General features: G+C 38.7%; 1 protein-coding gene across 7 annotated transcripts in view; it reads left to right on the forward strand.

Annotated features, from left to right (window-relative positions):
• Positions 1-11573, forward strand: part of NEK10 (NIMA related kinase 10) — a gene marked incomplete at both ends in the record, with an annotated part of 136407 nt that extends 124834 nt beyond the window's left edge. For all 7 annotated transcript variants that reach the window (XM_084246768.1, XM_084246769.1, XM_084246771.1 and 4 more), the window contains 5 exons: positions 563-673; positions 5076-5184; positions 7097-7149; positions 7234-7289; positions 11525-11573. In XM_084246768.1, coding sequence (XP_084102894.1) covers positions 563-673; positions 5076-5184; positions 7097-7149; positions 7234-7289; positions 11525-11573 — 378 coding nt within the window. The remainder of the gene's footprint in view (positions 1-562; positions 674-5075; positions 5185-7096; positions 7150-7233; positions 7290-11524) is intronic.
• Between the last annotated feature and the right edge of the window lie 1296 nt (positions 11574-12869).

Genomic DNA, 12869 nt, shown 5'->3' on the forward strand with positions numbered 1-12869 from the left:
AAAGCCTCCTGTTGTGGCCCTGATATGTACTCATCCAATTTCACCTTCTTCTGGATAAGATTGGCCCCTACAATCTGCTCTCTCTCCAACTGAATAGTCAGGAGCACCCACAGGCAGGCCTCTGAACACGTACTAACACAGACATGTGCTTCTTGGTCCAAAGCATTGGGGTCTTCGGGACCAAGGCCCTGGTTGGGGCATTTCACATTGTCCTGGGCATCTGATTGGGCATCCTTCCTTGTCAAGTCTGTTCTTTACAAAACTCAGTTTGTGCAATTAACTTTGTCTCACATAGTTGTTTTATGAAAAAAAAATCAATAAAATGAAAGAACAAGAAGATACATGGAAGCAGCCTTTTGAAAGAGAGCAGTGTATACATTCCTTCTGGATTGTAGAATGAAAAACTATACCATCTCATCATGCTATATGGAATGAAGTTTAAATTCTTACTTAGTCCTATTGGGTGAATCTTCTTAGCCTGACCCTCAGTCACTGCTTCCTGGGACTCATCTGTGCAGTGTTGACAGTTGGTTTGTAATAATAGTTTTCTCATTTTATGCAGCTTCCTCCAGCTTTGCACCACAATTTAAAAAGAAGGGTTATAGAGAGATTCAAGAAGTCCCTCTTCAGTCAGCAGAGTAACCCTTGTAATCTGAAATCTGAAATTAAAAAGGTAAGGCATTCTGCATACATCAATTCTTCTTTGGCTAACAACACATCACAAAAGTTATGTTTTATAGCTCCTTACTTTGTATTTTAAGCTCTGTCCTCTATCAAAAGACACTTTCATTGTTTGTTTTGGTCTTTTCAGACAGCTATTATAAAAATAACATAAACTGGGTACCTGATGCACAGTAGAAATTTATTGCGCACAGTTATGGAAGCCGGAAAGTCCTCGATCAGGATCTGCAGGGCTGGGTTTGCTGAGCATCTTCCAGGCTACAGACTGCTGCTTCTCGTTGTGCCTCCACATGGTATAGGAGGGAAGAGCTTTCCTAAGCCTCTTTATAAGGGCACTTTTTTATCTTTCTTTTTTTAATTATTTATTTTTTTACATCATTGTTCATTTTTAAACAATATTTGCTTCCCCCCACCCCCTCAGGTGTAGTCCCCATAGAGTTTCCTTCACCAGTGCACCCGTGCACCATCACCTCAGTCCCCTGTGCTCCTCCCTCCCTCCCTCTGATCCCTCTCCCTCCTCCTCCCCTGCAGTATGTCTCTGAAATTCTCCTGTGAAGAACACTTTTCTGCTATTACAAGTCGGTGGGGTCACATCACCATGTTTGCCTCCTGACTGGGGAAGCAGGCCTCGGCACCCATGTGCTAAAGCAATCTCCAACCTGGGATATTAACCTATTTCCTATCCTTTACCACTAATGTGAGAAGCCAGCTTCTCCATAGATACCTTCCTTCAGTTTCCTCGTCCAGAATTAACCTCCCCTTTCAAGATGCTTCAGTCATGATGCTTCACTCATATTGTTGCGTTTGAAATAACTTTTAATCTGTTCACATCTGTTTTCCCCCAAAGGTAATACTGTCTTATTCATCTTTAATTCCCCAGGCCTTTGTACAGTGCCTGGAACATGGTAGATGCTGCATGTGTGATTGCTGAATATACATAGTCTGAATAACCTGTTCTATACTGGTTCTGTCCTTCAGGTATATAAATAATGTCATATGTTTCTATGTGAATGTAGAAAGAAACCCCCTGTCCATATCTAAACCTAAGTGAGAAGTTTGTGACCTCTGTTTTTTGACTTTTCTGGTGTAATCTTTTGCTAGTGACAACTTTTTGTTCAGAAATGGATTCTCCTCTACTGTACAATTGCGGAGGAAGGGCCAATTAGATTTGACCGACGCGGTCGCCCGACACCAGGCCTGCGGAAGTAGTAGTGTTGATAGCACATGGAATGCTTTTGATTTCCACTTTCCCCTCTGGTACGTCTCCTGAAATCCAGGGACTATGCGCCTCCAGGTTGAAGAAGTCACTGAGAGATGATTGTGCCTGTTTGTGACCAAAGACTCAGCAGGATGCATAGATGAGTTACAAAATTCATAAGCCCACTGCTGAACAGCTAAGCTCTGTACGGATAACTCACCTAAGGTGGTTTTCCATCCAATCTGCTCAACCTTGGCTAGAATTGTGTGTGTGTGTGTGGGGGGGAATGAATCTCAATAACTATCTGGGTGCCTTTGGGAATGAGGACTTTCAGCATGATTTCAGAAAGGAGAAAAAGAAACAAGATAGGCCACATTGATTCAGATTTGAATTGGAACAGTGAATATGAATGAGTATGCATTTGTGATACATCTTACCTTTTAAACATACACGTTTTTTCCTGATATTTCACTGAAATGATCTGGGAACTAAGCAAGCGGCCATCAGCTCCCTTGAGAAGTGCAGACTCCTTGGAGATACAGCTGACTGCAGCCCAGAGCAGGAACTGAATGAGATTTGACAGGAATAACCTTGACATAACAGATCACATAGCAAGGATGCCATCAAGAACCACTGAGGCGGAGTCAAAAGGACTCCCCTTGCCTATCTGTTGAATAATTACCCTTGCTGGTTGTCTTCCGAGGATGCTGAGTAACAATTTTGAAAATTGTTTGCAAAAGGGAAGAGTCAAACATTTTCCCTTTCCCTTGTGAATTCCACCTGAGGGTAACTAAATTGATGAGGGGGAGGTTTCTCATTATAAAAGTACTTCGGCTAATAAGTGCCAAAGGAATAAAAAGTAAATTACTGTTTGGGAACCACTCATGAAATAACAGATCTAGAGAAGATCACCAGTGACTGCTAATATAGAAAAAGGGGAACAGCCAGACATTATATGCCCCTGATAAAATGCAGAGCACTGTCTTTGAAGGATACTTGCTAAAAACCTGAAATTGCAACTGATGGAAAATTTAGATTAGCAGTGAGCAAACTATTGCCCTCGGGCCAATCTGGTCTGCTGCCTGTTATTGTAAATAAAGTTTTGTTGGAACATGGTCATATGCATTCGTTTATAATTAGCTATGGCTTCTTGATGGGACAGGCAAAAATGAGTGGCTGCCACAGAGACCACATGGTTCTTAAATCCAGAAATACTTACTTCCTGCCCCTTTATAAGAACTTTAGATCCCTCCTCTAGGTCTAGCTACCCATCTGTAGTCATTACAGGGGACAGGAGGACATGTTAAATGATACCATGTGGCTATTGGCAAAATCCACATCAGGAAATTCTACAGGAAAAATCACCAGTTTGGGTCAATAAATAAACTGCGAGGAGAGGAGGGAAGGGGAGTGAGGAGAATAAGAGAGGAAAAGAGGAGAAGAAAAATACTAACCATTTGCAATAGATGGAATTTCCCCCCGTAACTTACTCTAATAATAAAAAAAAAAAAGTCTACCCCTATGTTTATAGCAGCACTGTTTACAATAGCTAAGCTTTGGAGACAACCCAAAGGCCCAAAAATAGATGACTGGATCAAGAAGATGTGGTACAAATACACCATGGAATATTACTCAGCATTCAAAAAAGATAAACACATGCAATTTGCAGCAACATGGATGGCGCTGGAAGGGATCATGCTCAGCGAAATAAGCCAAAAAGAAAAAGAAAAATACCGGATGGTCTCACTCATAGCAGGAATCTAGAAAACCTAAATAAGGGACCAGGAAAAAGAATAACTATAAGAAAGAAAATATCAAATTCAACAAACAACTATGAACCAGAGACACTCTATGGGGGGGGGAGGTGGGGAAAGGTGGGATTGGGGTCAAAATAAAGGGGTTGCAATTGTATGGGGAATATAAAAATAAAATTTAAAAATAAATAAAAAATAAAAACAAATACAAATAAAAAAATAGTATAAATTTAGTATAAATTATATGTTTATGAGACAATGAGAAAAATATTGACCTTATATTTGGCTCTATGAAGGAATTAATCATTTCAGGTGTGATAATTATAAATTCAGTTTGCTTAAAATAGAAATTCAGGTATTTTTTTAAAGAGTCATGCTAACATATTATGGATGACATGATTTAATGCACAGGATTTGTTTTCCAATTCTGGGAGTAAGATGAGGTAGAAAGGGAAGTGGAGGAGATAGAATTAAAGCAACATTGGCCATGTTTAAGCTGAGTGATGGTTCATGAAATTCGCTACACTGTACTCTCAATGTTGAAATTGCCAATGAGAAAAGCATTGATGCCAGTAATACCTATTTATTTCATGTTTATACCTACTAGTGAGATTGCTGGGTTATAGGGTAGGAATATTATGTTTAATTTATTGCCAAAGTTTTTTCAAGTGATTGAGCAATGTTGTATTTTAATTCATGAACAGAGTTTGAATCCAAACTGTGCCATTTGTTTTTGGTTTATTAATATGAACTGATTTATTAAAGGTATGTTATATTAACACTGGCCCTAATACTTGGCCAGTCCAAGTACTCATGGAAATTACAGGTGAAAGGAAGTTAAAAATGTGGATAGCCTAAAACTCCATTTAAAAAAATTCAATTTTATGGAAGAGGATTAAACAATTGGAACTTTAACAAATTCTGTCAGTTGGTGAATTACTGTTCTCTGTTATGTTGGGAATTGAAGTTTGGAGATTGCCATTAATTAATAGTGATTGAGCAAAATGTATTAAGAAACTTATTTGCTTTGGTCAGAGAAGAAAGTATTGTTCAAAGGAGAGGCATGAGAAAGGATTGTGATTTGGGCTAAACATATTGTTCTGTTGAGTAATTGGAGTTTATTCCTCCTACGCCTGATAAAAATAACATTTTGATGTTTCAGGACCATCCATTATTTTCCTATCCATTTTTATTTTGCTCTCATAAAGCTATAAAGTATACTTTTATTTTTTTTCATGTGGCCAGGGTACTGTCTAACTTGCTTTCACTATATTCTGCCTGCTTCCAATTTATAAGTTCTTTAGGAAGGAAGAAGATACACCTTCATCTATTTACAAGGGACTAAAAACCACTGAGCAGTAAATTTTCTGTGCAGAGACAGAGGTCTCCTGTCATTTGCTTCTGGGTCTAAACTAAGATGCGGTCTTCCTTTTTTTTTCCAGTTGTCTCAAGGATCTCCAGAACCGATCGAGCCCAACTTTTTCACAGCAGATTACCATTCACTACGTCACTCAGCAGGTGGAAACAGCCTGTCCCCAAGTGACCCGTCAGGTAACTCTCATCAATGCAGGAAATCTGCTTCTACCGAGAAATAGACCGCTGGGATCAACTGTAATCCTTAAACAGTTCTCTGTCATTAAAAAGAAATACAGAGATAATTTTGAATATCTATGGCAATAGTGTGAAGTGATATATGATAGGAATCTAGAAATTCCCCAAGATGTACTTTACCAGTTGTGGCAGCGTCCTCAATCGTTTATTATAAACAAACAGTAGAATCTATGTGGGCGAATTGTATTGTCCTTCGTTTCTTCTTGCTTATCTAACTGGTGGGAAATCTAATGCTCCCAAAGCAACCAGGGAGATAAAAAGCTAAAATAAAAATATGCACATTTAACATGGAGAAATTTAAAGTTGCCTGAAGACCCACTTCATTTCGTTTTTTCTTTTTTGTATACATCTTACCTAGAATATAATAAAGCATAATGATTAAGGAAGAATCTAGAACCTGTAATGTTAAAGTAAAATCTCAGCTCAATCCTTTAGTAACTGATCTTTGGCAAATTATTTGACTTCTGTAAACCCCAGTTTCCTTGCCCTTAAAATAGGGTCCCTGGGCCTCCCCGGTGGCGCAGCGGTTGAGCGCTGGGTTGCGCTGCGGCGCCGGTTCGATCCCCGGCTGCTCCCCGGCCACCAGAGGAGGGTCCCACATGGCGCGCAGACCTCTCCTGCCGCCCGCTGCTCCCCTCAGCAGTGTACTTCGGTCCTTCTGCCTGCTCTGCTCCCTGCTCTGGCTCTGGTGAATTCTCTCACCCTCCCGCGCTTCTGACTGTACCCAGTGCATGTATAAACAAAACAAACAAACAGACCAGCAAACAAATAAATAAAGCATGCCTCTATACAAAAAAAAAAAAAATAAATAAAATAAAATAGGGTCCCTATGTCATAGGGTTCTGGTGATAATCAGCGTACATATAGCAATTCGTCGGGGCTCCCTGTAATGTAACTCCTCGTCATATCTGGAATTTAAGAAGAGGTTTTAGACTTCCTGAAACTCTGAGGTTTCAGAATTCCTAAATAATCTTTGAACCCCTGTAAACTACAATGGAGAAAAGTTTTTGTGGCCTTCCTGAACACTTGGGCCATCTCCTCGATCTAGAAAAGCACTCACTTCTGCTGTGCTCCTGTCTATTCCCAATTCAGGAAAATCATTTCGTATGTGAATTCTCTATCTTTCCATAAATCTTGGACTCCTGGGATAAAGCTAACCTGTGTAGGGAGAATTTCTTTTCAAAGAGCCCCTGAGAAATCCTTAAAATCAGGATACATTGTTGTCTAAAGTCATGTGCTTATAAAAGCTTGCCCCCCAGGGCAGGTGGGCCAGTCAGCAGGCCAGACATCTGTAGTAGCAGCTCTGATTTGAGTGGAAGCTGGTCACCGCTGCTTGGGTGGCACAGGGGCAGGAAAAGGTGCTGGTATATGATACTCAGGCCAAACATCAAAAGAAGCACATCATTAAATGTATTTTATTTCCCTCCGGGCAGCCCTAGCAAAGGACCACATCTTTGCACAGTCTCTCTCTACCTCCCTCTAAGAATTTAATTTCTTTCTAGCATGTATCTACTTCCTTTGCCTTGTGGATTAGGGAGAGTTTCTTCATCACAAAACTCACTATTTGTTCCAACCACTCTTCCCTAGTATTTACCAGCCCCCCAACTTAATTGGCCGTATGCAGTGCTCCTAAACTCTGCAATATTTAGTGATTGCAACCCCCAAAGCAGCCAGTTATTAAAGAAAGAGAAACAGAGAGTTTAAATATTCAATTTGGATGTGCTTGTAAGTACTCATCTTCATCATTAAGAAACTGACCTGTTTTCACTGCAATTGAATCATAATTGACACTAAAATCTAACTAGGAGTATGTGAGCCAAATGTCAACCTTTCCGTAATTAATCTATTTCAGGCCTACCCACCAGTTTTGATTTGGAGGAGGGAATCACATATGAACAGATGCAGGTGAGGTTTTTACAGTGTCTCAAAACAATTTTATTTTGTTGCTTTTAACTCAATACTAACCTGTTTTTTTCCCTCCAACTCTAGACTGTGATTGAAGAAGTCCTAGAGGAAAGTGGTTATTACAATTTTACTTCTAACAGGTGAGAGCTAGAGTTTTCTCTCAAATGTGAAAGATCAATTAAGATCACCAATGTCATCTGATAATCAGATCTGATTTCTCTATCCTTGACTCCAGAAGTTTGTTTCCCCCCCACCCCATTTTTATTTGAAACACTTTTCTAAAATATTTTGGCTTAGACTAGATACAACCACGGGTGGGATGTTGTCTGTCATTTCTTGGCTGCAGCTGCTGTATTTTCTGTTGAAAGAGTGATAGCTTAATTAGTAATTTACTGCTATAAAAATAATTAATATAATAAAATGGAAGGGCATTTCTAGATTTTTTTTCCAGCTAAGCATTTGTCCCATTCTAGAAAAGCTGTCAACTCTGATTTTCATCATTGAAATATATCCATTATTTGCATGAAATACAAGTGTGTGTGTGTGTGTGTGTGTATGTGTGTGTGTGTGTTGGGGCAGTGGGGTGGGAGGGAATGCAACTAAACAAAGAATCACTTCTGGTGAATTTCAGGTATGTCCTTAGGAAAGGGATTCATAGTTATGGGCTGCCATTGGCTCACCCTGAATAAGAAACCTCAGTTCATTTTGGCTGTATGTGACCTTCTAATATAGCTTCTGTGTATTTTTGGCCCTCTAAAAACCATTCGTCAATTCCATTCAGCTCTGGATTCCTGCAGTTTGATCATTGGGCACAGAGATTTGAGTACCGTTAGTTGATTTGAGAGGTGGTTCCAGGAAGCACAGGTAGGGGACAGGGAAGAAATAATTCAACAAAGATTTCATTTTCTAACAACTTACTATCATGGGTAGCTGGAGCCTGATTTCTCTGGGGGCATGTGAGAACCAGGGCAGAGCAGGTGCCTCAGTTATCCCAAGTTGCCAACGAGTATGGGTGCTCCAGTTCCCATCAGCCATTGTTGGAGGATTCTGTCCAGGGAATGCTAGTAACTGTGGGGAAAGAAATGTAGTTGGAAGTCAGGCTAGAATGCCTTGAAGTGGTATTTCTTGATGAGGGAACATGGATACCAGCAGTGTGCATTACATGAGCTGTACTCGACATTTCCAAGGAACCCATTCATAAACAAATTATCAATTCATTATAAGTAACCACTCGTACTTTCTATGTGGCTCAGAGCTGCTTTAGGAAGTATGGTTCTCTGGAATTCTCCATCTATGCCTGGTAGAGAGCCCTCACATTCCAGTGAGGGGAACTATCTTGTGAATACTATTTAAATTACTGTAGAAGTCTTTCCCAAACATACCTACTAGCCATGCTAAAAGAAAGTGGTCTCAGCATCATCCTGGTAAGGTAAGGTCATGATATGAAAATTAGATTCTTTTTTGAGGTTAGTTCAGTCTCCAGCATTATTTTTTTTTTCCCTTTTCCTTTGTCTGAGTTGTTCTTATGAATCACACGTAGGATTATTCAGCTGCTTGCTCTTTTGGCTTGATAATATATTTCCAAAATACTACCTTTGTAAATTTAGTTCTGTTGTGATTTGTAACTGCAGAGAAGTGATGAGTAATTTTCATTTTCCAAGGTATACAAAGGTATACTGTTAATAGAAATCAACATCTCCATAATCACTCTCCTCCCACCATCTTGGGAGAGATTTTGAATGTTCATTTTCTGCCCTCAGGCTGAGCACATTCAGCCTTCCATGGACAGTATGAATGTCTCTATCCTGACGCTTACCCTCTTATTACCTCTGGTGCCTTGCAGTGGGGGCAGAGATCATGCTTGTCTTTTTTTTTTTTAATCTTCATTTTCTCAGACTAAAGATCATGGGCAATGAATGTTTTCACATTTTTGCAGAAAATCAACTAATAGCAATGAAAAAACAGGAACTTAGGGAAGCTCTTACAAGAGCTCTTATTTGTCCATTTTTTAAAAAGTAATAATTTTGGTCTTATTTTGAAATTTATGATTTTCTTTTTCAGTTCTACTATAATCAGGTTTTTTAAAAATCAAACATCTACTTCCAAAGTCATATTAAAAGACATTGCAACTCTTATTATGATAAACAGAAAATGAGATACTTATTAGTGAAGGCAAAAACCTGTTCACAATTATATTTGGAATCACAAATAGAATATGAAGGTATGGTTTAAACAATCACATTCCAGCAACATGTGATGGATATATACATGACATTTTCTTAAAATGCTTCAAATTAACTGACTCACCTATTTAAAAGTATCTGTGTAGCCAGGATACAACTTTGTTAATTTCTAACAGCAGTGATAGAAAATATCTTGGGAAAAAGACTTCACAGTTTACTCATTAAAAAAAAACCCTTAGTTGTGCTTAAAGGCATTCATTTCCAAATTAATTCCCAAGAAATAAGCCAGGATCTCTTTAGAAGCACTAATAGTTCATAAGCTGGAAATACATAGTGCCCCACAAGTATGAATCAGGTCAGCTGTGCCAGCCACGATTTTTCCACAGTCAAGGCATAGAGGATGCTAAATACACAGGACATATAGAGATACTTAGGCTGAATAAAGAGGTCTTGCCCAAATAGGTGTCATAAGAGGAGTAAATATTATTAGAGACTAAATTAAAACATGCTCTTCTGAAAAATAAAGTTTAATGGCAAATATTTTGGGACACTCTGAATTGCAATTGTCCATTTTTGGAAAATGTCAATACACATTAACACATGGAAGATTCTGAGATGTGCTGTAAGAAAGAAATCTGTTGACTTTGTTTACCCCAGTGTTCACTTATTCTTTTATGTGGATCAGTAAGTTGAGAAAAGCTGCCCAAGTAATATGGTTAGAAATGTGAAACAATTTAACTCCTCCACCAATATCTACCCAGATCAGCTCTTGTTCTTACTTTCATCATCCTCATCGCAAATGTTAAGAAATGTTATTGCTAAAGCATCACACCGAGAGATTTACATAGAAACCATACGTTATTCAAGTCTACAACCTGAGACTACCAGTTCAAACTTACACCTGCCTCTGTCTACAAAACATCCAGATAGCAACCAGAGCATTAAACTAAGATATGGCACATTTTCAGCTCAGATCAGAGAGTTTTGTTTATATTTAGGTAGATGCCATTTTCAAACTGAAAGTCTTGGAATAAAGCCATTACCCAGTGATTGTCTATAGCTGGGAAAGATTTCTGGAGCTGCTTAAATGATGGAGAGACTGCTTGGGCAGTTGGTTAGGAAGATTGTCCCAGGCATAAAATGTTGCATTAGAAAAAGAAAATTGTTCTAGAAACAAAAGCAGCAGGGAGGAGCCCTAACCAATATGTGGGATTCCTTGTTTCTGGGCTTCTTGGAAGGGGTGGTGGGACTGAGTTGAGAGAAAGAAAACAGCGTGAAGAAAATGAACCAAGGTCAAACAAAGTTGGCCAGTCCAAAGCAATTTCTGTTTTTGATCATGTGTATGCATTATTTTATTTTACATGCAAACATTTAGCTTCTTACCAGAGGGATAGATCCCTAAGTATGCCTTAGTTGTATTCATTGCGAGAGTAAAACAGTTTGAGTTGTGTAAGTGATAGATGACATATCATCTATGTGCTTATAGGTACATACATTTTATTTTTTAACAATGGAATATGTCTTGAGAAGTTATCAATATATAAGATAAAAAGAAATCTACTTTGAGCCAACTTGTATTGCTCTCCCTACCCCATGAAGGGTGAAGTAGATATTTTAATGTACACAGGGATTTAACTATGTAAACTACTTTGAATGGGTGTTTACTTTTCAACCATAAAGGGTTATCAGACCCAATTAGTTAATGATTTGAAAAAGACCCCTTTAGCTCTGAATTTCAGCCAAAGGCAGCTTTCTAAAAATGTCCCCATCCTACTTCATTTAGAATCCCCTTTTAATTCACTGTGTATTATTTACTTATATGCCTGAGTCACTGCTTGTGAAATTGAATATATGAACTAAACTTCAGACTTTAGGGCCTCCCTGGTGGTGCAGGTGGTTGAGCGCTGCACTGTGAAGCTGTCCGCAGCCACCGCAGAGTGGGTTCGATCCCAGCCGGCCGGCGAGAATCCCACATGGCGTGGCAGACCTCTCCTGTCTCACACGTTGCTCCCTTCAGCAGTGTATTTCAGTCAGTCTGCCTGTTCTGCTCCCTGCTCTGTCTCTGGTGAATTCTCTCACCATCCCGTGCATCTGGCCTCTACCCCAGCTCTTGTATAAATAAAATAAATCTTTTAAAAAATAAAATAAAATGTCAGACTATAGAGAACTCTTTCCACTTCTGAATCTTCTAGGTACCACTCCTACCCATGGGGGGCCAAGAATCACCCGACCAAAAGATGAACATGCTGCGTTTTGAATGGACTTGGTTTTCCCAGTGAAGTTCAAGTCTGGACTTCAGCCAGCGATGCCCAAGGATTGGGCGCTGCTAGAAGAGTGTGGAAGAGAAAAGACCATGATGCCACTGTGCCTACAGGACCTCTCTCTGGAGACCTGGTGTCCGGCTCCCTGACAACTGCATTGCTTGGCAGCTCCATTCCCAGGTGGCATTACCCACAGGTGACGGGGCTCTCAATGTGCTCCTGGAAGAAAATGCTGCAGAATTCATCTGGAGAAGAAAACCCATTTCACAGACCTTTCCCAAGTTAAAAAAAAAAAAAAAGAATAAGCACCTTGTCATCCTTGTCATATTTTTCAAAGGAATATTTTATACTGAGTTTGCTGAAACTGTGTTTAAAGACAGCCAGCCTTCCATGTAAATATTCCATGTAAATAGTTATAAAGAAAATTATAGGAACTGGAATAATAATATATTGGGTAATTCACTGTATTCCCCAAGTTTTTTTTTTTTTTTTTTAATCTTAAAAGTAATTCAAAATATGTGGTTGAAATGTTTTGGTTTGTTTTAATGAAAGGATTGGTTCCATCTTAACCACTTGGGTGCTAGTGGGCTTGAACCATGATCCAGTGTAGACAGTATTTGTAACCTTGCACAGACTCTGGGAATAGCTGTCAAATGGTCAGATTTAGGTTAGACTGATATGATATATTGATGTACAGTGTATATATATGTATATATATATAAGTACATAGATATATGAGGGAGCAATGAGGTTTTGATTAGGCTAATACTTTGCTGCTAATCAAACTTATAGTGTTTTTAGAGCACCTTGAAGAGTTTATAGAATCTATGAAAGATGCAATATTCCTTAACCTAAGACCCTCCTTACTAAAATAACCTATATTGCTTCAAAATTTTTATTGTTTGGGAATTGGAAATGAAAATAAGCTACATAATAAAATATGACATCCTTCTTTAGTCAAGGAAATGTCCTTAAAAAAAAAAAGGAAAATTAGATGCCATCTCCATCTCCTATGGATGGAAAATTTATGATGTTAATTTTCTAGATTCTTAAATGGCTAAAATCTGTTTAACTGATTTCTTATCACCAGGGTAATATCAGGAAATTCCCTTATTGCCAAATCAGACTGCACTTCTAACTACTTAAAGAACATCTAGTTCTATATAATTAATAATCTGAAAGCTGAAAGTATGCTTTTTATTTGCATCTCACTAAGTCCTGTTATCTTTATTTACATTAGAATATTTTTAGCATGATTGAATAAAATTTAATTCAA

This window comes from Talpa europaea, assembly GCF_964194135.1.
Source record: "Talpa europaea genome assembly, chromosome: 11".
Classification (NCBI taxonomy): Eukaryota; Metazoa; Chordata; class Mammalia; order Eulipotyphla; family Talpidae; genus Talpa; species Talpa europaea.